General features: G+C 41.1%; 1 protein-coding gene across 5 annotated transcripts in view; it reads left to right on the forward strand.

The window, feature by feature from the left end:
* Window positions 1-9,207: 9,207 nt before the first annotated feature.
* The window catches only part of ZNF608 (zinc finger protein 608), a 113,886-nt gene continuing 100,259 nt past the window's right edge, over window positions 9,208-22,834 (forward strand). The window contains exons 1-2 of one of the 5 annotated variants that reach the window (XM_014547326.1): window positions 9,208-9,481; window positions 13,196-14,286. In XM_014547326.1, coding sequence (XP_014402812.1) covers window positions 13,381-14,286 — 906 coding nt within the window. In that variant the 5' untranslated portion in view covers window positions 9,208-9,481; window positions 13,196-13,380. Of the gene's footprint in view, window positions 9,482-11,875; window positions 12,175-12,818; window positions 14,287-22,834 lie in introns of those variants that run through there. The other 4 variants (XM_005875846.2, XM_005875845.2, XM_005875848.2 and 1 more) reach the window with 4 other exon arrangements.

The raw sequence follows: 22,834 nt of genomic DNA on the forward strand, positions 1-22,834 counted from the left end.
CGGGGCTCTGCGATGGATCACCCTCGAATAGGGAGGCCCCACCCACCTGTCACAGCACCGCCACTGGGTAGCCTGGGCCTCCTTCCTTGGGGCAGGCAATCATGGAGCCCCCCAATTGATCACCCTGCCAGCCGGTGGTCTGGGCCTCCCTCTACGGGGTGACCAATCTCATTGCACCCACCTTGGCTGGCCTAGCGCCAGTGGGTGTCATAGCGTGGTCGTCCGGACAGTCGTTCCACTGTTCGGCCATTCAATTGATTTGCATATTACACTTTTATTATTATAGATGATAATTGTGTTCATAGTTTATTAATAGATTTAGAAAAACTTTCCTTTTTTATCACTAGACGTTTAGTAATGTGGGACCATGGATAGAAACATTGCTTTCTTTTTATATTCTATTCATTTTTCTAATTACATATCATTTCTCTCACCATGATAGTTAAATCTCATTATATTTAATGATTTATCCATTTTCTGCTATAACAGTTTTATCAGTGACTCCTTGTGTTATAATCTCATTATTTCACAAAATTATATCCTATTTGTTAAGAATAGTAATTATTACCATGATTTCATCATTTTCAATGCTCTTTTTAATCTCCGTGACATAGCCTTCTTTGTGAAAAGATTAAACATTTTTTCTCTTCAGTTAGTTTAATTCTGTTCAATGTTGATTATATAATGTTGCTATCCTATATAATAAAGAGCTAATATGCTAATTAGACCAAACAGCTGAATGACCATCCATATGACATTCCGGACGACCGTCCGGATGACATTCCGGATGAAACCAGGGCTGCGAGGGCCGGCCGGGGCTGTGAGGGCCAGCCAGGGCTGCGAGGACTGAGCCCCTTGCATGAATGTCATGCATCAGGCCTCTAGTTTTATATAAAAATTTAATTCTGTGTTGAACTGTTGGTTTCATTTCTACAACGCTTTCTTTGAATAAGACAGAAAACATGCACTGAAGAAATCTAAGTTACCAAATATTTTCTTTTCTTCCAGTGTGTAATATATCTGTAACATAGTAATGAATCTTCTTTCCTTAATTTCTAATGAATATATTTCTACATGAGATTTTTTCCTTCTTGATTGAAATATAGTTTATATAAGAAAGTTATTAATTGTCCAACTGAGTCTCCTAAGTGCATGTTGAAAATATATATAGAACATTACAGATTTTCACCATATATGGCCTACCAAGTGAATTTGAACTAAAACAAATAAACAAATAAAAACCAGAGTAAGCAAATGGTCGGAAGCAAGTATAATCTGCTGCCGTTTGTATGAATAACAATGCCAGTTGAGACTATTTTACTCTATTGGACTGATGCCAAAAATGTTTCAAAGTCAAAGGATAAACTATGTTTCTGAACAGCTCCTTCTTTATCTGAGCCTAATAGCTTTTTTCTTTCCATTTTTAATATAGAAATTTCCAAATATATGTGTGTGTTACATAAAGAATAATATGATCCCAGTGTACACACCACCAGTGTCAACAATGACCAGTCTTATGTCATTTTTAACCTCCCTCTGCAACCTATTATGTTTATTTTTTTAATGATTAAAAATTTCCAGTTGAGTAATAACAAAAACTGGTTTTTTAAAAAATCCTGTCCTAGCCGGTTTGGCTCTGTGGTTAGAGCATCAGCCGTAACTGAAGGATCCCAGGTTCGATCTGGTCAAGGGCACACCCCTCAGTTGCAGGCTTGATTCCCAGTCCTGGTGGGAGCACGTGTGGGAGGTAACCAATCGATGTGTCTCTCTCACATGGATGTTTCTCACTCTCAGTCTCTTCCACTCCCTTCTACTCTCTCTAAAAATCAGTGGAGCCTGGCCTGCGTGGCTCAGTGGTTGAGCATCCACCTATGAACCAGGAGGTCATGGTTCAATTTCTCGTCTGGGCACATGCCTGGGTTGCAGGCTCCATCCCCAGTGGAGATCATGCAGGAGGCAGCCAGTCAATGATTCTCTCTCATCATTGATGTTTCTCTCTCTCTCTCTCTCTGTCTCTCCCTCTCTCTGAAATCAATAAAAATATATTTTAGAAAGAGAGAGAGGAGAGAGAGAGAGAGAGAGAGAGAGAGAACCCTGAGTCTTAGATGCCACTTCTTCTTCCGGTTGGCATACTGATCTCTGGTGAAAAATGGCCACATGGCTTTTCTTTGATTGAAAAGCATTTCAACTCATTATTCTTTTAGGAAGGGAAGTTGTCAGTCACTGGCATGTGCCACTTCTTCTTCTGGTTGGCATACTGATCTCTGGTGAAAAATGGCCACAGGCTTTTCTTTGATTGAAAAGCATTTAAACTCCTTATTCTTTTAGGAAGGGAAGTTGTCAGTCACTGGCATGTTTCTATTTTTCCATTTTCAAAAAAACGGGTGGAAGTGTTGTCTGGAGCCGTCTAGTGCAGTGGTTCAGCATCCAGGCACAGGCCAGACTTCCTATATTAAATCTTGGCTCCACCAGGACTTAGCTTTGATACTTAAAAAGCTAATTGTCTTTTCTGCATCTCAGTTTCCTTCTCTGATGATATAGTACTCATCTCATGGGGCTCCTATGAATTAATATGCATGAAGAATTTTAAAAAGTTTCTGGAACATGGTAATCATATTTCCCATTATTATTCACTTTCTAAGTTTAAAAGAATCGTGCATCCTTAAGGCAGATGTTAGTATTTGAGGATAATGATGTAAAATTTTAAAACACCTTTTAAAATGATAAAGAGGATGTAACATCTTAATTATAAAGAAAAATACATTGTCTTCTTTGCTTCTAAAAATGGTCTGACATGACTACTTTTTAATATTAAATTTAAAATGTTCTAATTTAATGTTTTAATTTTTTAAATCTCAGAGAAAAATTCTGGTCAGGACAGATACTGTTCAGAATATAAAATTTAAAGCACACGTTGGAGCAATTGATTCATTTAACTTATGTTAATGGGATTCTATTAAAATCCAAGGAAACACCATAAGAACCCAAATAAACAAACAGCATTAAAATATGCTTAGAAGGAATGTCCACATACATTAAATTCTATTCTTAGCAGATCTCCAATGTGATCATTATGTGTAAAGGTATTTAAAAAAAAAAGACACAAGGTGCTTTCTTGGCTGATTTTAAAAATCTTAAAAAGAGAAGACAAAAGGAAAGAAAAAAAGAGGAGGTGGAGGAAGGAAAAAGAGAAGAAAAAGCAGGAAAAGAGAAAAGAAAGGTGATGAAAAATAATTTTGAAAGAAGAGGGTCACAGAACAGGCTGGCATGGATTGTACACTGAGATGTAGAAACCTTAACATACTGGCCCAGGAGTCAGCCAATCAGGATGCCGAGAACCACATTTCCATAATGATGATTGGCTGGCGGACTGGAGGCTCAGCTGAGCTGAGAGGAAATGGGGAGGAAATGCTGGGCTGAGAAAATAGCAAAACAACTTTCTGGCTTTCTGTTGTTTATTGCATATTCTCCAAATGATTATAGTGATTCATCCTTTAGGAAAGCTTGTTTTGAAAACAAAAGAGGCACAGTTGTTCACAACACAAGTGATATTCAGCAGCCAAAGGAGCTGAGTATAATGCTACTCCTTTATTTTTCTTTAAAATAAACTTTAGTTGCCTGATTTTTCCAACCAAATATGTTAAGGTTTCCTAGGAGATTTATAAGGGTTTGATTTAAGTTACAAATTAGACAGGGATAAACCACTTTACTTTATTAATCTGTTGGCTTTGTGAAATATACACAAATAGAATGTAGTTTGTAAAGTGTGGGGAAATCCTTAAATTCTAGCGCCAAAAGTATATGAGATACTTTCACAATTAAGGGTGTTCTGTTACTCTTCTATTCTCCCAAAAGAAGCTATATTAGGAAATTTTTCTTATAGCCGTGTGTGTGTGTGTGTGTGTGTGTGTATACTATATATGAAAACCACAGATACATTTACCAATGCATTTGTATTACTCTCACAAATTTTTGCACATATATAAAACCCCAGTGTCATTACGTCATAGAAATTTCAAAAATGACAAAAGGGGGAGCAGAGCAAGGGAGGCAAGGAAGAAAGAGTGGAGCATGGTGTCTGTATGCTGCTGCCTTTGGGCTCACTCCTGCCTGGTGGTTGTATTTTGTTGTACTTGTTTTAAAGACAAACAGAGCAGTGACAATATTTTGCCTACAAGTTTTAAAATTTATTTTACAATCATTCTTTCCACAGACCATCTTTCTGGAAATGAGAATAATTCTATAATGCAGATTAAGCAGAAGTATTTCTCAGTCTCTGCCAGTGACCATTCCTTGGCTGGCTAACAGACCAGCCATTCAGAAGCAATTTTCTTCAGGCTGAAATTATGTGCTGACCGTAGCAGATCACTTCCCATAATAACCCTTCCCCCACCCAACGCTAAATACAATCTGTCTCCTACTCACTGTAATAACGTGCAAATGACTGTAATTTTGCAGACAAGAAACAGCCCAAAGTGAAACATGTCTAAACAGAGGTCGATTTGAAAAATCAGGGCTATTACCTAAATCTGTAAAATACATATTGTAATAAAACCAGCAATAGCAATCTCCAATAAGTAGTTTAAAAAAAAATGTAGCTTGTGTTTTGATCTTCTTTATGCACCCGGTCTCCACTGGCATGAAAGAAAAATCCTTGTCCAGAAATGGTTTCATTACAGGCGATGTAAATTGCCTTACTTTGCTAACCAATTCGCAGACCTTACTCAGGCACCGGTTCAGATATAGTAGCCCACAGCATACCACAAGGGCCTGGGCCAAGTGGAGGTAAGATTTCAGACACTTAACACTGACCTACATTGCAGGTCTCTCAGTGTGAGAAGTATACAAATGCTTTCCGTTAGAAGAATGTGCTGGTTTGCAGTATTTTGCTAGGTTCTCTGGAACTGCAGGGCATGGAAGGGACAAGGTGTGCTGCTTCTCCTTGATTATTTTAAGGCTGAGGATTGGGAGCAGAGATGGGAAACTACCTACATGCAGAGGGAGACGCACTCCTTTCACTTTATAGTTCTTTACTATTAAAATTCACTGTCGTCTTAAATCAGAGCATGGAAAAGTTGCTTTATGTCATTTCAATTTGCTTGGGTAAAGCCGTGTTAGGAAGATTTGTGAAGGCGGTCATTATTTTCCTTCCCTTGGCTGTATGGTCCCTTTGTTATATTTTTTGGAATTTAAATGGAAGGTGAGCCAATCGGACATACGTAGAAATGACATGAGAAGTTAGCACAGCTCTGTTATACAGTACATGTAAGTGTACATATTCACACAATGTATATCAGAATGTCTGGGAGTCCTCCAGGGCAGGGTGAACCTCATGGGTGTCTCTCTTCTCTAACACGATCCCCCAGCACCCTGGAAGGAATGGAAATGTTTTCACATGCAGGGTCCTCTCTCTTCATTGCACACCTTCTTCGTGGCACTTTATTTCGGTCCAGTGATGTTTCAGGATACTGCAAAAATGTCACGTGTTTGACCAAGAACACTGCTCACCTCTTTTTGGTGACACTTGTCTAAAGATGGATATTATTAAAAATATTCCACAGAAACCTTAATTGGAGTCAGTAAGCGTGAGTGAGAAGGTAGAGAGAGAGTTTTCTCTGAAAGACCTTTCAGAGACAGGAAGTTAGGATGGTACCTGTAGGTAAAAGGAAAGAAGACCTTCTAGTGTTTGTGTGGGTGTTTAATAAATCACCAATTCTATATCCCCTAGAAGCCAGGGCAGGTCACCTGCCCACTGCCTGGAGACAAATCTGTTCATAAGCAACTCTAGAGAGGTAAGAATTTTTTTCTTCACAATCTAATTGAGCAGCCAGAAAGTTTCTCATCATGTCTAAATTAAGTTCCTCTCCCCATAAATTAAGCCCTTTTCCAGAGATGTTTTATTTTTTTTTATAACTTTGATTCCTACTTTTTCGCCTTGACCTTGAGTAAATCTCATGTCAATGTTGGCATAGATTTAGAAAAGCTAGGACCAGGTATAGAGTCCCTTCCAAAAATCAAAAATCCAAGAAATTATTTCTGATCCTTAATAATATACCGGAAATCAGAGGAAATAGGCACCAAAAAAAAAGAAAAAAAGACCACAGAGTTTTCCTGTATTATTGCCTGAAGCCCGGACCTCCTCAGCTTTGTGTAATTCTGCACTAAACAGGGAGGAAAAATCTTGTTCCAGGACCTTCTGAGTACCTGGTAATCAATGCAGTAAATGCAGGGGCAGAGCTGGTGGTGGTAGTGATTGGAGATGGGATAACACCAGTTACCTGCTCCTTCTACACCAGGGGTCCTCAAACTTTTTAAACAGGGGCTCCTTCTACACTATCCTCATGTTCCCAAGCTCTCCATTCCTCCTAGATTCATTTCCAGACAGGTCCTCCCCTCTACCTCACTAAAAGGTAAAATTACAAAGTGCACATATTATACAAAACTGCACTAGTATTATCAAATATATGCATGTGGATATTAGTAGGGAGACGGGTGTGCTGTTATTGTGATAAGAGATAAACATAAAATTGTCTCTTCAAAATATAGTTGAACTTCCCAATTTTGTGAAGAGAGTGGCTCCAGTTTTCTAAGCTGGTAATTATCTTAGTGTCAGTCATCAATTAGCTGATAGCCGTCTGATGTCTCTTGATTGGCTCTTGTCAAACAACACAAAACAAACACATGCAAAGCTAGCATAACAACTGTGGTTTATTCAAGTCTCTTGGAAGAAAGAGGGCAGGAGGTAGAGGCGGGTGCAAATGGAGTGCGGAGATGTTGGAATGGAAGGAAAATGCTTTGATTTATGGAAATGGTTTGGGTTAAATATGTGGTTGAGCTTGGTGTAAACCTCAATCTTTAACCAGTTTATCCAAAAGGTTTAAGATTTAGGGCTAGGTGTTAAAGTTAGGGTTAGATCAGATTATTTGAGTATTAGAAAGCCTACACTTTGGTTTTAGTTTTACTAAATCTGTGCTGCAGGCCCTGTGTTTTGCTTTTATCACGGCAATGTGATAGAGGAGTGCTTTTACCCTTTTCCAACTTCACCAGATCTTATTGTCTATGCCTTTTGAAGTCCAGTTGTTTTGAGAGCTAACCATTGATTTTTCAAAACTGACATAACATATGGGGTAGTCACAGACTTGGAAAGGCTGAAATACAGATGATGCTCCAGGGACACAGAAAGTGCCCACGAGTGATCTGGTCCATTGAGGAAGCCCTCTTCTAAAAGAAGAAAAGTTAGAAATCACCATATGGTGCTGTATTATTGTCAATGGGACATGCACAGATTGTAAAAGCTGTACATTAAAAAATATAAAAATACCAAAACTAAAACAGAGGGTAAGTGGATATCAAATATCTAATTTGCCCTATTTTATTTTGTTTTGACTTGAATACAGACCTATTTAGGGAGTTCTAAGAACTATTATGGATTGCATTTCTCTAGTTAATATACCTTAGAAAAGGGTGGACACGGCTCTTTATTACTGTTTGCAGCATCAAATCTAGTTCATCTTGGATTGTGAAACAAGTAATTGGAATTAGTAACAAATCTTTCCCACCTGGCCCTAGGTGGGAAACAAATAGTAACAAATAGTTTGTATGAGCTAAATATACTGAAAACTAAAAAAATGAGTAAATAGACAGTACTTAAAACACGTGACAAATATTTTTATTGATCCACAAAGTTATCCCTGAACATGTATGTCATAAGGATCTTCTGCTAGCAGTAATTCACTTTATATGTCCATTCAGCTCAGTTGAGACAATCTTAAATTGCAATTGTTAGGTGGAAATTACAATCCCAGTAGCACTAGATATTTAATACTTGGGATCATGATGCTTTCGATTAAATTCAGTTCACCTCTGGACTTTAGACTTTCCATATTATAGCTCCTTAAAGTACTGGAAAATAGCAATAAAAATGTAAAAATAAAAATGCTCTAAAGGCTTAATATATACAAATACATTAGCTTAAGTATATCACCTGTTACAGTATAATACTGAACTTATTTCATATTAACCTCTCTTATCCACTGACCTCAGAGTCCTATTAACTTGGTTGCTGGCATTTGTCCCACAATACATTCTAAAATATTTCTGTATTCTTGATGGTTTGTCCTCTGTAGCTCAGAGGACTTTGACAACCCCACCCTCAACCCCCTTCCCAGGGAAAGGTTAAAGATTTGGGGGAAGGGGAACTCTGACAATCCGTGGGTTTAAAAATGCTTACTGGCACTGTTTAATGGGTTAATCTTCCCAGTATATTTTATCTCCCACAGATAGATTTGTTTTTTAAAAAAATGAGGCTGGCCTGAGGTGTGAATGTGGTTGGCTGGGATCTTATTTTATTTTGCATTTTTTTGGAGCCACCTAGGGCCAGGTGGGAAAGATTTGTTACTAATTCCAGGGAAGAACCATTCACTTAGTGTTGGTTAAATGGTTGCCAGCGCTCGCACGTCAGTGCTGCTGGACCCGAAGACTGGAAACAAAAGGGTTACTTGTTTCCCCACCACCGCCTTTACCCCCAGATCGATTTTTCTTATTTAATCAGCGAGTAAAAAAGAGAGACAGAACGGGGGGAAAATGGAAGAAGGGCAAAGTGGTGGGGGAGGGTTGAAAGCCAGAGCTGCTATACGGAAAATCAGTCTCGGGAGTTCGCGCTGCCGAGCCCTTGCTACAAGGAAGGGAAGCCAACAGGACGCCTGCAGCCACTGCCACACAGCCAGCACCGCCCCCCACCCCCCCTCCCCGCGCCGCGCCGGTGGCTCATTTGGCTTTCTCCGCCACCGAGAGATCACATACATTATTTCCCACAAGATAACACAATCAAACTCGTATTTACCGACATCCTCCCCTCGCAGCCTGTTTGAGAATTGTTTTAATAAGTAAGTGTTTTAGGTGAATGATGTAGTAATTGAAATGGGCGCCCCATTTCCCCCCCTTCTTACTGCAGGAGGCTCCTCTACCCCAATCTGGTTGGAAAATAAAACGCTTTGTCTCCACAACCACCCCCCACCGCACCCCCACCCGCTCTCAGTGTGTGTTTTATACGTGTGTATTTCTCAACCCCCTACAGTAGCCAAGAGAAAGCAGCTAGCCAATGAGAGAGCCCAGTTTCATAAAAGCTGCTCTCTGATTGGCCCAGCGCGAAAGGGCAATGGGAACAAAGAAAAGTCCCTTTCAGGTATAGAGGCTGAGAGCTCCTTTTGCTCCACTCCCCCGTGTGTGTTGTGTTTCAGTCCTGATTTCAGTGTTGCAGAACAAGCTTGTGCGTGTGCACCAGGGGGATTTTTCTTTTCTTCTTTTTTCTTTTAATTTTTGCTTTGATAAAAAATACACAGGACAGTCTGTGACATTTGCTGGTCCATCTTCTTTAATAATAAATTTGTTGAAGAGATTATAATTTCCAAAATAAAGCGGCTGCAACCAAATACATTCAATGCAGTTAGAAGGAAAAGGTCAACTCGATCCAATACAGACCGTAAGTACGGTTGCGTGGTGTGTCTCTATATAGCACTTAGCGGGGACTTCATGCAGGGGAATGTTCGAGTTTTATGCATTGAAATGAGGAACTAGTTACAGGGTTTGGTTTTTGCATTGAGAACAACAACCCAAGAAGGGTGAATTTTAGCCAGTGGAGGGTGAAGCATTTGTAACTTCTTCACACAAATTAAGCTTGACTGGGCACTCGGGGTAACTTAGAGTAAATTACCTTTTGGGCTGTAACCCAAGGAGAATTAAAGTGACACAGTTACATATCCTGATCTGCAATGTCCATTCTGGGGCTCACCTCCACCCCTCCCTCTCCGAGCCTCGCTGGGCAAGACCTTCCAAACCGAGCCAGGAAAATGGGGGCAAGGGCAAAACAAGACGATTTCAGTCTCCTGTCACATCCTAGTGCCCAATAATTTAATATTAAACAAGGGCATAGTCACCCATTACATGTAATGGTTATAATGACCATTTTCCTCCTCCTTAAAAAAAAGCAAGCAGCAAAACACCATTAAGGAAAGAAAAAAAAAGCCCCACCCAACCCAAACAAACCCACAAATAGTAACAATGGTGTGTTTATTACAGGACCTGGCTTGGAGCTAGCAAAATATTTTTCTTTGTTTAAGACAGGAGGGGGTTCCCTAAAACCAAAGTAGCGTCGAGGTGCCTCCCTCCCTCGCCCAGGCGTCCCTATCCCTGGCCCCTTGGGAAAGCCTACAAATTGGAGATAAGTTGAGGAAAGGTTTATAAGGTGTTTCTTTAAAACATCTGCTTTGCTCTCGTGCTCATTACATTTCACTCCTTCCGAACTTCCGAGAGCCTAGATCTGCGAGAAATGTTTCACATTCATAACTTGTAGCTGCGCCCACTGCAGGGGGTGGGTGGGTAGGCGGCGGTGGGGAGAGTGTGTGCAGGGGGAGGGAGGGGAGAGACCTTCAGCTTTTTTTAAAGAGCAGATCAGTATTTTCTTGATACGCTTGTCACCATTTTTGTTCTCACGACAACCAATTGAGCCCTTGATCCTCACGTGATGTGAAAGGCTTGCACTGTAACAAAATCGCTCCTTTTAGATGGTTGGTTGTTGCTAACTCGCCCATCCCCCTCTCCCAGCCCCGACATTTCCAGCAAAGCGACTCTCCACTTCCAATCCATCAACAATTCATTACTGCTTTTAGCTTCCAAACGCCAGCTAATTAAAAATACTAAGCCAAGCTCCCGGGCCATCTGACTAAACACAGGAGGGGGTGGGCGAAAGAGGAGGAGAAGAGAAAAATAAATAAAAGGGAGACGCACCGTTTGCTGTGACTATAAATGGGGAACACTGTCCTGGAGAAGGTCGCTTGAAAAAAAAAAATCTTTTTTTTTACTCTAATTATCGAATTACCGCCTGACTGATTGGCTTGAGCGACAGCGGATTTTTCCCCCGCGGGGACTATACTAGGAACTCGGTTCCTTTTTCTTAAAACAACATAAAACAGGAAAACATCACATCCTTTAGGTTTCGAAGGCTGAACCAATTTTAAACGCCGTTATTTTCCCTTCCCCACCCCAACGCCCCCCGCCCGGAGCGAGAGCTGTTATAACTGGCTCATCAGCTCGCTGAACCCTCTGCTCCCCTCCCCCTCCACACCTTTCTTTTTCTCCTCTGGCTCCGCGACTCATCCCATCCTTTCTTCCTCCTCCTCCTGCTCCCCCTCTTCTTTCCCCCTCCTTTCCTCTTAAGTTAGTTCAAGAAATCAAATCTGTCAGGACGGGCGGAAAAATGCCACTTCCCGACTAACAGGCTGAATCCAGCCCAGATTTTCAGTCCTTTCTTCTTCTTCTTTCTTCCCTTTCACTAATTTATCCCGATGTTAGCACATTCTGTCTTGTTACTAGCGGACGCCTGTAGGTTTGCTACATGGGATCATTACTTACTGATCACGGTGACTCTGAAGTCTGGAACTGAAGGCGGAATGAGAAGTTGGGAAAACTTTTTTTCTCTAAACTTTCTCTTTTTTTAAAAAAAACACAATTATTCTCGATGCTTGTTAAGAGGGAAAAAAAAACCTTTGGTGCTTCTGTTATGAATGTGAAACATTATCTTCCAGCTGTACAGTGACACTTTTTTTTTTTTTTTAAGGAGAAAAGGACTCCTGATCCGTTTGCCAAAAGGGGGGGTGGGGAGGTGGAATAATGTTATCGAGTGATTATTCTGGCTGAGATGTGTTGTTTGGTTTCTTCCTTCTTGATCATTTGGTGTTTAAGTAAAATGAGGCACAAGCTTGTTTGCCGAGTGGAGTGGGAAAGGCATTTTGATTTGCTGGCCTAATTAAAAAATGATAACTCTAAACTTTCTCTTTTTTTAAAAAAAAAACACAATTATTCTCGATGCTTGTTAAGAGGGAAAAAAAAACCTTTGGTGCTTCTGTTATGAATGTGAAACATTATCTTCCAGCTGTACAGTGACACTTTTTTTTTTTTTTTAAGGAGAAAAGGACTCCTGATCCGTTTGCCAAAAGGGGGGGTGGGGAGGTGGAATAATGTTATCGAGTGATTATTCTGGCTGAGATGTGTTGTTTGGTTTCTTCCTTCTTGATCATTTGGTGTTTAAGTAAAATGAGGCACAAGCTTGTTTGCCGAGTGGAGTGGGAAAGGCATTTTGATTTGCTGGCCTAATTAAAAAATGATAAAGGATTAAAGGTAAGCAATGTCTGTGTGTGTATGTATATTTATTTATTTTTCTTGACAATCAACTGTTAAAAAGGGGCTGATCCCTTTAAAAACCGTTTTAACTGATCTTTGTCAAACACACACTCATTTGCGGTCATTGAGGCCACCTTGGCGCAGATCACTTAAAGTGTATGTCTTAATCAGGTTCCCTGTACAGTCAGTAGCACCATATTTAACAGATTGAGCAAGTCTGCGACTTGGGACTGTGGTAGAATTGTTTAGATGTATTTTTTTAATCGAAAGGCAGATATTTCACTTTTTCTTTAACACTGTCTTTTCTATAGAGAAATGCTCTTAAAGACATGTTGTGTGTATTTCAAAAATAAAATTGTATAAACTCTTGGGGAAGAAAGGATAGGAGGGGAGGGGCTGTGTATGGGGGGGGGGGGGGGGAGTTATTGGTGTTTTTTTCTGTTCCTTACTGGGAACAAAAACCAGAATGCCCAGTTTGTAATAAGAAATAATAAAATTAGAAATAAGGAAAATATAGCAACATCATTCTGAAACTAACCTCAGAGAACTTCCAGGGTCTGCTCTTTTAAACTGCAAGATCTAGGACATGCTTAGGGATGTTTAAAACCATGTTCCTCCCTCTTGTCTGAGTGTTCGTGCTGTGTGTCTGGGGTTGAGATATCACTTGTATGTGCTAGAAAAAAAATTCTTAAGCTCTTTTCTTTCCTTTTTTTTTTTTTTTTAACCTGGAATTGACTCAGATCCTTAAGATATTTTAATGCCTTTAAAAAAGTGATTTTGTTTGTGTTGTTGCTAAAGGGACTTTCTTTTTTAGCTACTGTGAGATGCTTACTGTCGTGGGTATGTTTTTGGGGTTTGGTTATTTTCCTTTATACCTGATATTGGACTGTGGAGACAATACATGAGCCACTTTACTCTCCATCCTTCCCTGTACCCCTTACCGACTCCCCCAGTATTAATCCTTTTTTATTCTGGTAACACCCAGACAAGAAATATTCGACTTTTCCCCCCTTCACAGGAAAAGGTGGACCTGGACTGAAGGGTGTAAAATCCCTGGACACATTCCTGGGGCAGGAAAAAGAAGAGGAAGATTAGAAGATTTTTTTTTTCCCCTAAGAGAAAGCCCAGCGGAGCTAAACGAATGTCCCCTCATCTCCAAAGGAAAGTTCATCGGATTTTTATTCTAGAGAGCTCATCTTCAGGATGTCAGTGAACATTTCTACTGCAGGAAAAGGTGTGGATCCAAATACGGTTGATACTTATGACAGTGGTGATGATTGGGAAATCGGGGTTGGAAATTTAATAATTGATTTGGACGCTGATTTGGAGAAGGACAGACAGAAATTTGAGATGAATAATTCCACCAATACCACTAGCAGTAGCAACTCGAAGGATTGTGGAGGTCTGGCCTCCGGTGGGGCCGGTGCTACTGCAGCCTTAGCTGATGGCCTAAAATTTGCTTCTGTTCAGCCCTCTGCTCCCCAGGGGAATTCACACAAAGAGACCAGCAAATCAAAAGTGAAAAGGAGTAAAACTTCTAAGGATGCTAATAAATCTCTGCCTTCTGCTGCCTTGTATGGGATTCCCGAGATCAGCAGCACTGGCAAGAGGCAGGAAGTCCAAGGGCGCCCTGGAGAGGCAACTGGCATGAATTCAGCGCTGGGTCAAAGTGTGAGCGGCGGCGGCGGCGGCAACCCAAACAGCAATAGTACCGGCACCGGCACCTCCGCTGTCACCGCGGGGGCGGCCTCCTGCGGGAAAAGCAAAGAGGAGAAACCAGGTAAAAGCCAGAGCAGCCGAGGCGCCAAGCGGGATAAGGATGCGGGGAAATCCAGGAAGGACAAGCACGACCTGCTGCAGGGCCACCAGAATGGCAGTGGTGGCCAGGCCCCTTCTGGGGGGCACCTCTATGGCTTTGGGGCCAAGAGCAATGGAGGTGGCGCGAGCCCCTTCCACTGCGGGGGCGCTGGGAGTGGCAGCGGCGTGGCTGCAGGGGAAGTTAGCAAAAGTGCCCCGGATTCAGGGCTCATGGGAAACTGTATGTTGGTAAAGAAGGAAGAGGAGGAGGAGGAGAACCACAGGCGAATCAAGAAACTGAAAACGGAGAAGGTAGGATAAAGTCGCCTTCCTCGATCTCCCACTTTCCTCTTTGTGTGCCTCTGTGTGGGTGTGTGTGAGGGGTGTGCCTCTGTGTGCCTTGCACTTCTTATTTGTGCTTTTGGTTCCTTGTGAGATTTCTATTACGTGCATCCTCTCCCTTACCATTCGGTGTGGGGGAGCTTACTTGGGTGCAGTGTTTAGCTCTTGCTTCTGCTGCTGCTGCTGCTGCTGCTTGTGGTGCTAGTGTTTGGGTCCCCAGGTGGGAGGGCTGGGTGTTCTAAGTACCTTTTGCCCTGCAGAAGCCTCCCGGCCAGCCAGCCAGTCGTGGTGTGCTTTTAATAGAAAACCTGTGCTTGTACCCACTTGACTCTTGTCCTGGTTTCTCCCCTAAGGAGAGCCGTGTTCTGTTTTAATTTCCATGGCCTGGTATTTCTGGTAATGTGTCCTTAGGTGCAGGGTTCATGGTCCCTCCCTGGAGAGGTATGTCAAGGATGCTAATTTACACTCCACCCACAATCCATTTATTTTTTTTTCGTTGGTCACTTTCACCAGAAAGTCAAAGGATCTCATCCTTGGACGGGTTGCTTTTATTGGTCCTGAATTAAACCTCAACCTTGATGTCCTTGGGTCATTGGTTTCATAACTGTGTAGAAAGACTGGGATGGTTTTGGTTGCCGCTCGGTAGGACTCTACCCTTCTTCCCTCGCCCAGTTTTTAGCTGGAGATTTAAGATTTGTAGTTTGACCAGGGAGCTGAAAGGTTGGTTTTAAAAAAAAAAAGTGAAATAGATTTGGTAGATTGGTGTTCCTGAAATGTGCTAACATAGCCAAAGGAGACTAGAATTATGTGTTGCGTTTGAGCAGTTTGGATGGTGGACTTAGGCAATATGGACCCTTCCGCCCATCTTTGTCATTGTCTTTAAGTCTAGTTACACACCGCCTTTGAGAAACTGCCCAGTGTTCTGCTGCTTGGTGCTGGAGGCCTGTGACTTACTGGTCTGGTGATTGTTGTGCATTGAGTAATGTCTCAGGACTGAAGGTGCTCTGTCCACTGGGCAGGTTGGGAGTGAGCTGGGGGTGTGAGTGATGTTTCTATGCAACTAATCTTGAGATTAAGTCTACAGGTTGTGCCTTGCAGAAGCAAAATTCATATCATGTGGTTTGTGGCATGGTTGTTTGGAAATATGCTCATTAAATAATTTGATTTTTGCTACTTGCTCAGAATTGTAAGATGTCTTTGGATAATTATTTTTGTGTACAGTGATTCGCTGCTCTCTACTTAAACCTTTGTACGCCTGTGTTCGTGTGGTCAAGATTCAAGTTGGAGTACAGGAATAAAGTTTTGATTTAATGACTTTAGAAGTTGATGAAGGTGTAGATAATGCCAAAATCACAAAAATCCTCTGAACCCTTTTTTTATTCCTGTCCCCTTGGTCAGACAGCATTTTATGTTGATGACTTTCTATGGGATTTTTTAAAACTCAGGTTTTAATTCTTATGTTTAAATGTGTAGTTTTGCATACCTTCTGCTAAAAGGCGTTCTGAAGTCTTATTACTTAGTACAGTAGGGCATTTACTTTTGTTGCCAATAGTCTGCAAATTGCAGTTCTAATCTGCTCTAACTATCTAGATGAATTGCCCTAATCCAGTGCTCACAATGGCTGTGGTTAAGGAGTCAGAGCCATTTGATTGGATTCACTGCTGCGTGGAATGTGGGAGGTACTGCCCTTTTGCATTCCCCTTAGCCTTTTAATCTTCCAGCCAAATGTTCACATTCAACAATTTTGTTTAGCTGGCAATCGGAACATTTCAGTATCTCAAAGGCTGCTGTCATGGCAACTGAGATTAGAGCGTGGGGTCGCTTCTCCAGTTTTTGTGTTCTTTTTACTTTCCAGTCACAGAGGAAACTGGACGAAGAATGGAAGAATTAAATGATTCATATCCATGTAACTCATCTTCAGTCAGAATGGTATAAATGTGATCATGTGAATTACATAAATGAAGAGCAAACAAGTCATGATGGGCCTGGGGTGGAGGAGGGGAGAGGGCTCAGTGCATTTAGATTCACTCCACTGCCAACGAAGTCACTGGTGTTGGCGCACAGGGGCACTTCAGGGATGGCTCGGAGGGGCAGGAATCCCACAGTGTTGGCCATTCTCTGTCAAGCTGGGACGTTGGCTCAGGGACACTGTTCCATCAGGCTTCCCTCCCCACCCCGACCCCACCCCACCCCGGAAAGGCTTCTCTGAAGCATGCTCTCACCCTTGGCACACAGATCTGTCACTCCCTTGCACAGATGCCACCCAGGGAACTGACTGCTAATCCCACTGATTTGTGGTTGTGTAAATTAGACTTCAATTTAGAAAACACTTTCTAATGATAGGAGGATACCTATTTAGGAAGTAAAGATTTAGTAGGACAAGTGTCACCTGACAAAAATATTTCAACACTGAGGCATCTTTGAGTCGGTTTTTTTTTTTTTTTTGACATTTGGTACGTTTTAATTTCAATCTTGCTTGATTATGTGGGTTTGTGAAGAGTAAGTGCCTAAAAAATGGAGATGGTTAATTTTCAGCAATCAGATATGGCTCAGGATGGGCCAAATGTGAAAACCAAAGGGGTGTAGGATGTGTGTGTGTGTGTGTGTGTGTGTGTGTGTGTGTGTTTTCTTCCTGGTTCACAGGAGATTCATAAGGCTGGCTGTCACCGGTTAATTTCACAGCATGCTTAAATGTCTATTTTTGGTGTGTTTATTCTGTTTCTTCACTACACAAAGTCATGTAAAACATGATAAATTGGACCTTATGAAATCTAATTAAATCAATGAGTGTTCTACTCCTTTATGTGGAAACCACAAGTATGTTGTAAAAGTCGCCACTCCCTTAATACGTGAACAAAATCAAAACATGCCATAATTCTAAGATGTTTGAGCTCTATTTCTATAGCCCATTTTGTGGTTAAGCCACCAGTGACATGTCTGAATAAGTAGATTTGACGTGTTGGCTTTTGGTTGTTAAAACCTGCTTCTCCACCTTCCCCCGCCTTTCTTTTGAAGCATAATAGCCTGTGTGGAGGCTCTTCTGCATATATCCTCCTTAGCTGTCTTAGCAGTTTTGACTTATCAGACACAGGCCTTCAGCTGGGCTAAATGGTTAGTGTTACATGGTTTTATTTCATCGCTGGGAAATTCAAAAATACCTAGCCGATTTCTTAAAAACAACTGATAACTTAAATAGACATGAAATGCAAAGGAGATCTTATGGTTGTGCCTTAGGGGTCTGACTACTCAGTACATATTCAGAAAGGAGATTCATTCTCCAATATCATACTGCTTTCACTAAGCTGGTCCTTAACAGCCTAAAGGTGGTGTCTACAAATGGACCTGTCTATAAAGGATATCATTCATTGTATTTTATTCTCTTGCAGAGGCCTTTTAACACTTCACTAGGGATTTCTGGCACATTTTCTAAGTGAGTGTGAGCAGTTTAAGAACATGTTTTGATTAATGAGTTTTGTGGATGATATGTTTCTTCCCCCATATATAGTGCCCCCTACAAATTCTGCTTAGAGAGTGCAGTTTATCTACTGTGAAATAAAAGGGCAGAAAGGTCACTTGCTATAATTAAAGAACAAAGTCCATTGTTGTCAGACAGCAAACTGTTTTGAAAGCTACACAAGGGAGTTAGCTGTTAAAAACGTTGGTAACTAAGGGTGGCTCCCAATCAGCATGGATCCATCTCCTTACTTTTCTTTGGGCTTCCTTGTAGGGTAACAGGGCTTTGAGGTGGGTGCAGGGGGGCTGCCCTTTCCCCAAGGAAGTCTCCTGTGAGAACCCATGCAACTTGGAGAATGTGTATGACTTGGGCACACCGCTGAGTTCTGAGCATAGTATTTGAAAGCTGCTGGGTTTGCTGGAGATTTAAAAAAATCCTCCAACTGATCAAGTTTGTGCTAAAAGGAGATAAATAATGCTTAGCAACTTTAATAACTTTGCAAATAGTCTGTAAAAAAGGTGTGTGTTTGGGGGTTGGGGTGGGGAGAGGAATTGATTGTCCAGATGTCAGGAGGTTAAGAATGCTCTTCAAGTGAAATTGCTTGGCTGCAAGATGGTTTTAATTAGAGTGTTATAAAGACTTATTTTTCCTAAGCAGCATTTTATAGTTAGTAAATGAAATGTATGCCGAAAGTGCTAAGCAGAAATCTCCCTAACCACAGAGGTGTTCAATAACCAGATTCAAACAACATGGAAAGTACCATCTGTTCTTCGTTTTCAGCATGAAAAACAAGGATTGAATGGTTGAGATTTGCTCCAATTTTGACTGTGTCTGTTTTTTTTAATTTAAAAAAGTTCACCTGGTACTTCATAGAAACTTGAAATTGCAGTAATATGAGCAACACTGTGAAAACACATGTTTCTACATTTATTCTAACCAGTTCCACTTTTATTTAAAAGATTTCCAGAAGCCCAGCCATTGAACACTTTCTAATGGTTATTCAGTTCCTGCAGGCAATCACAACGAGAGGTCAGTTCTTCAAAGATCTGACTGTTTAGTCAGTACCTGAATTATTCTGTCAATTTGCTCCCTGGAGGCAAGGGGAGCAAAGGCTCTCACAGGCCAACTCTGGTTGGCATTTATCGGTTAATCTAATTGTAGGTGATAGGGCAGGGGACTGGTGTTTACTATATGGAGACCTTACGCTCCTTAAGAGCTGTAGTCTAGGATTGTTGGTAACGAGGGATCTATTTTTTTAAGGATGCTAACTTCTGAGTCCTTGATTTTTAGGTGGGAGGCTTTTGGGTTCTGGTTTTTCGTAAGAGCCCTGGGTAAAACATTATCCGGCCTTTGTTTGAGGTCTTTTATAGAAGCTAATAACTGGGCTTGTGCCTCCCTGAGATAAATGACATTATCTCTGAGTGGGCTGACAGGAAACAGACATGTTAATGGTGAAGCTGCGGGGAGGATCTGCTCCGGTTCTGACAAAGGAGTGGAGAAGGGACCCCTGGTTGTGGTCATTAACACATAATGCATTCTTGCTCTTCCTAAGAGGCCCTTGATAATTGGAAAGCTATTTTAGCCACAAGCACTTAAATCATAAATCTACTACTCCTAGTTCCCCTGCATTCTTAAAAGTAGCAAAGTAATGTGTTTTTTGTTAACAAGTGTGTGATCTGGTTTTTTAAATGGTGGCACCTCTAGGCTGGGCGATAGTGACATTTGGGAGAGCTGCGCTTCTGTCTTTATCAGATGGGATCTGTCTTTGTCTTACATCATGCACAGTCATCCCTCTATTTTAATAAAGCAAAAAAAGTGGGCCCAAAAGCTAAAAAGAAATAATTTTTAAACTTGAAGATGTCTCATGGGAGAGAGATAAAATCCATTTTTTATAAGTGGGGGAAAAGCTTTTGCTCAGTGATTTGAATGTGATGAAACCTGCCTTTTGAAGTGTATGTTTAAAAAGTCATGGGCATAATTGAGTTTCAATGCAGTTTAAACTCTGCTTCTTGAACGGAGATAATTGCCGTGTTGAACACACTCTGGAGGTGTAGAAGAGGTGGAGGGATCATGCTATTCTGTTCTTCAGTATTGAGCACTGGAAGTTTTTTCATAGTAATTACTGTAGCACAACATAGTTTTGATTGCTGGCACTCTGAACTTGTCAGGAACATCGAGGGTTTTGCTTGAATACTAAACAGTTTATTCCTAAATTCCTTATTCTTAGTCTAACATTCTTGTAGAACATGGAAGCCAGAACTAAGGAATGATGGGCTATCCTTCCTAGCAACATCATCGTGGAAATAACCTTTCTTCACTAGGATTGTTGTCAATAAATAATTCCCTCTGAATCTGTACATTTAAGGTTATAGATAGGGAAAGAGAACAAGAATGATTTAAGTCATCATTATAGACGAACATAGGGATCACACTGGTGCCCTGTAACCCTGGTATTGCATAGGTATGTGTGTATAAATGTTGTCGAATTGCATGTATAGATGTGGGATTGCGAGCGAATTGAGAGTATTGAGCAAGTATGGGATTCTTTTTTTTTAAATGTCCCTGTTAATTTTACTCTGCTGCAGGGTAAATGGGTCCACTGGTGTTCAGGTCTCTCTCCCAGCTGAAGTTTCGCTAGGGACTGCTTGCTCTCTCTTGCAAGGTCTTTTTAATTTAAGATAAAGGTTTTGGCAACTGGAACAAAGTTTTTGCAACTGAATGAAAGGATGTTAAGCTCTTCAATTGACCAGCAGTTGGGTGGTTTGCAATGTTATTTGGAGAGGTCTAAGGACATTCCAGAGGGTAAGATGGGCACATTGCTCTTAAAGCTGAGATATGTATTATCTTCTAAATTTTGGTTAGAACTACCTTTCCGTTTTGCCAGAAGAACTGAAGTGATTACAAAGCAAATACTTCTTATATTTTGATAGGTCAGTAGGCCCTGAACTACATAATACTCATCTGCTATTCAGAAGGCTTCCTTCCCCACTCCCCCCTCCTCCCCAGTGAAGCTAAAAGAGAACTCAAAGGGAATGGGTATTTCAGTTAGAACAAATGGGTTTGGAGGGATGAATAAATACTATTGCTGATTTTGCAAAGCTACTCTCTTCTTTCTCATCCCCACCCCCTCCCTAATTTGATTATTATTCACTGTGACATTCTAGCTCAACCACTGAGCTTTTTTGCCTCCTGGGAATCCTCATTGTCAGCTAGCACCTTAAGAAAAATGTGCCTACAGGGACATTTAGGCATATTCCAATAATGCCAGATGAATGTAGCTTTTACAGTTTAAAAATATATTGATTATATTTTGTGTTGTACATAATGATTTTAGAAAGCAGATATTTAGGTTGTGGAATTGGCTTATTATGTTAACCGGAGAGCAGATGGCATGGTGCCACAGACGTATAATTTTACTTAAAGGGACTTTTAAGGTTTTGATGTGTTTTCTTTTCCTCTTATTTCCCTGATGGCTTCTTTTTATTGAAGGGTAACTTAAGGAGACCTGGTAGCAATTTTACTGCCTTCCCCTGACAGTTTGAAATAATAGCTTGGTCTTTGGTTGCACTGATCTTCTACCAGTCAACTTGATTCTGGTTTTTGTCATGTGGCAGTGAATTAAAAAAAAAGTGTTTGTAGTACGTTTTAAGAAATGGACTCTTTTATATGCTTCAATTAGCAACAGACGACAAAGTTCCTATTGGTCACACTTTCATAAACTCCTAGAAGTCATTGTTCGTCCTTTTGATTAAAGAAAAATCCTGGTTGGTTTCTTGGGAAAGCACATCTGGCCCTTGGGCTGCCTTAGCTACACCTTTTTGTCTTTCACATTAGTCACTGAAGGTGCAAAGGTCACATCTAAGTTGTTGGTAGTTAGTTTAGCAAGCCTTCCCCATTCTGAAGGGCTGTAGTCTTTTTGGTCGCTACACCCACCATATGTTTGAATTCACTTGGTTTAAAAGTGTCATTTGTTCTATGCCTAGATTTTCCAGTGTTACCCATTCTTCCCTGAGGACATCATTGGGATGAGTTGGAAAGCATCTCCTAACTTTTCTTTTCTTTTTTTTTTTTTGGCCAAGTGTGTGCAAGCCAGACCAGCTTGCTTTTGGATTTCCTGTCACCTCCTTGGCTGATTTTATGGATGGCTCATGTTAAAAGCAACAATAATGTTTGAATTGGAAGGGTTGAAGCCTCGGGTTTTCATTCTTCATGGAGAACTGTTTATTTGTGTGTGGTTCACCACAGTACATGGATAATGCTATCAAATCTGTGCTTTATTATAGGCTTATGACTAGGACAGCAGCACTTCAGTTATGTGTTTCTGCGTTTTAGTTCTTTGCCAATTCTTTTGTGATGGAAATGAAATTAGAAATGAATCTTTGCAGCCAAGGAGAAAATAAGCACAACAAATAGAAATTGTCCCTTGAGCCAGTTCAGAAGTAAGCGGTGGTGATTTAAAGAAAAAATTTTTTTCAAAGTAAGTGAAGCATACAGGAAAGTACTTCATGTAACTTTTCCGTGAAGATCTCTGGAAGATGAGCCTATCACTTTGACAAATGGAGGCCGCTCCAACCACCAGGCTTTATCCCTTTATATTGTTTCACATCTTAAGTAACTGATTGAAAAGCGATTCACATTCCCAAACCCTGCAACTGCTTTGAAGGTGGAATCTGAGTCAGTAATATTGTTCACTTCTGCGCCCCAAAGGGAACAACATGATTTGAAAGCAGAGCAATGGAGCTTTTTCCGCATCAAACTCCATTTGGCCAATTGTCTGCATTTGCATTCCTTGCCCAAATCCTTCACCAGCCTTTCCCGTGATGCCGCAGCAGATGCCAGACATTGAAGTAGAAAGCGAGCAGCTGTTTCCATTACTCCGTTGCTGTATTAGCCTCCACAATCTGCTTTCTTTTGCTCTCCCCTCCCCCACGGCGGAAATAAAGAAACCTCTCCCTCTGACTCTTGCGTGCTCCAGTTTATCAGTCTGCAGGTTTATCTTATCAGGACCTCTGGTCCCTTCGGAAGGCCCCGTTTATTGTTTCCGGGCTGGAGCAGATGGGACCG

This window comes from Myotis brandtii, unplaced genomic scaffold, assembly GCF_000412655.1.
Source record: "Myotis brandtii unplaced genomic scaffold, ASM41265v1 scaffold470, whole genome shotgun sequence".
NCBI lineage: Eukaryota > Metazoa > Chordata > Mammalia > Chiroptera > Vespertilionidae > Myotis > Myotis brandtii.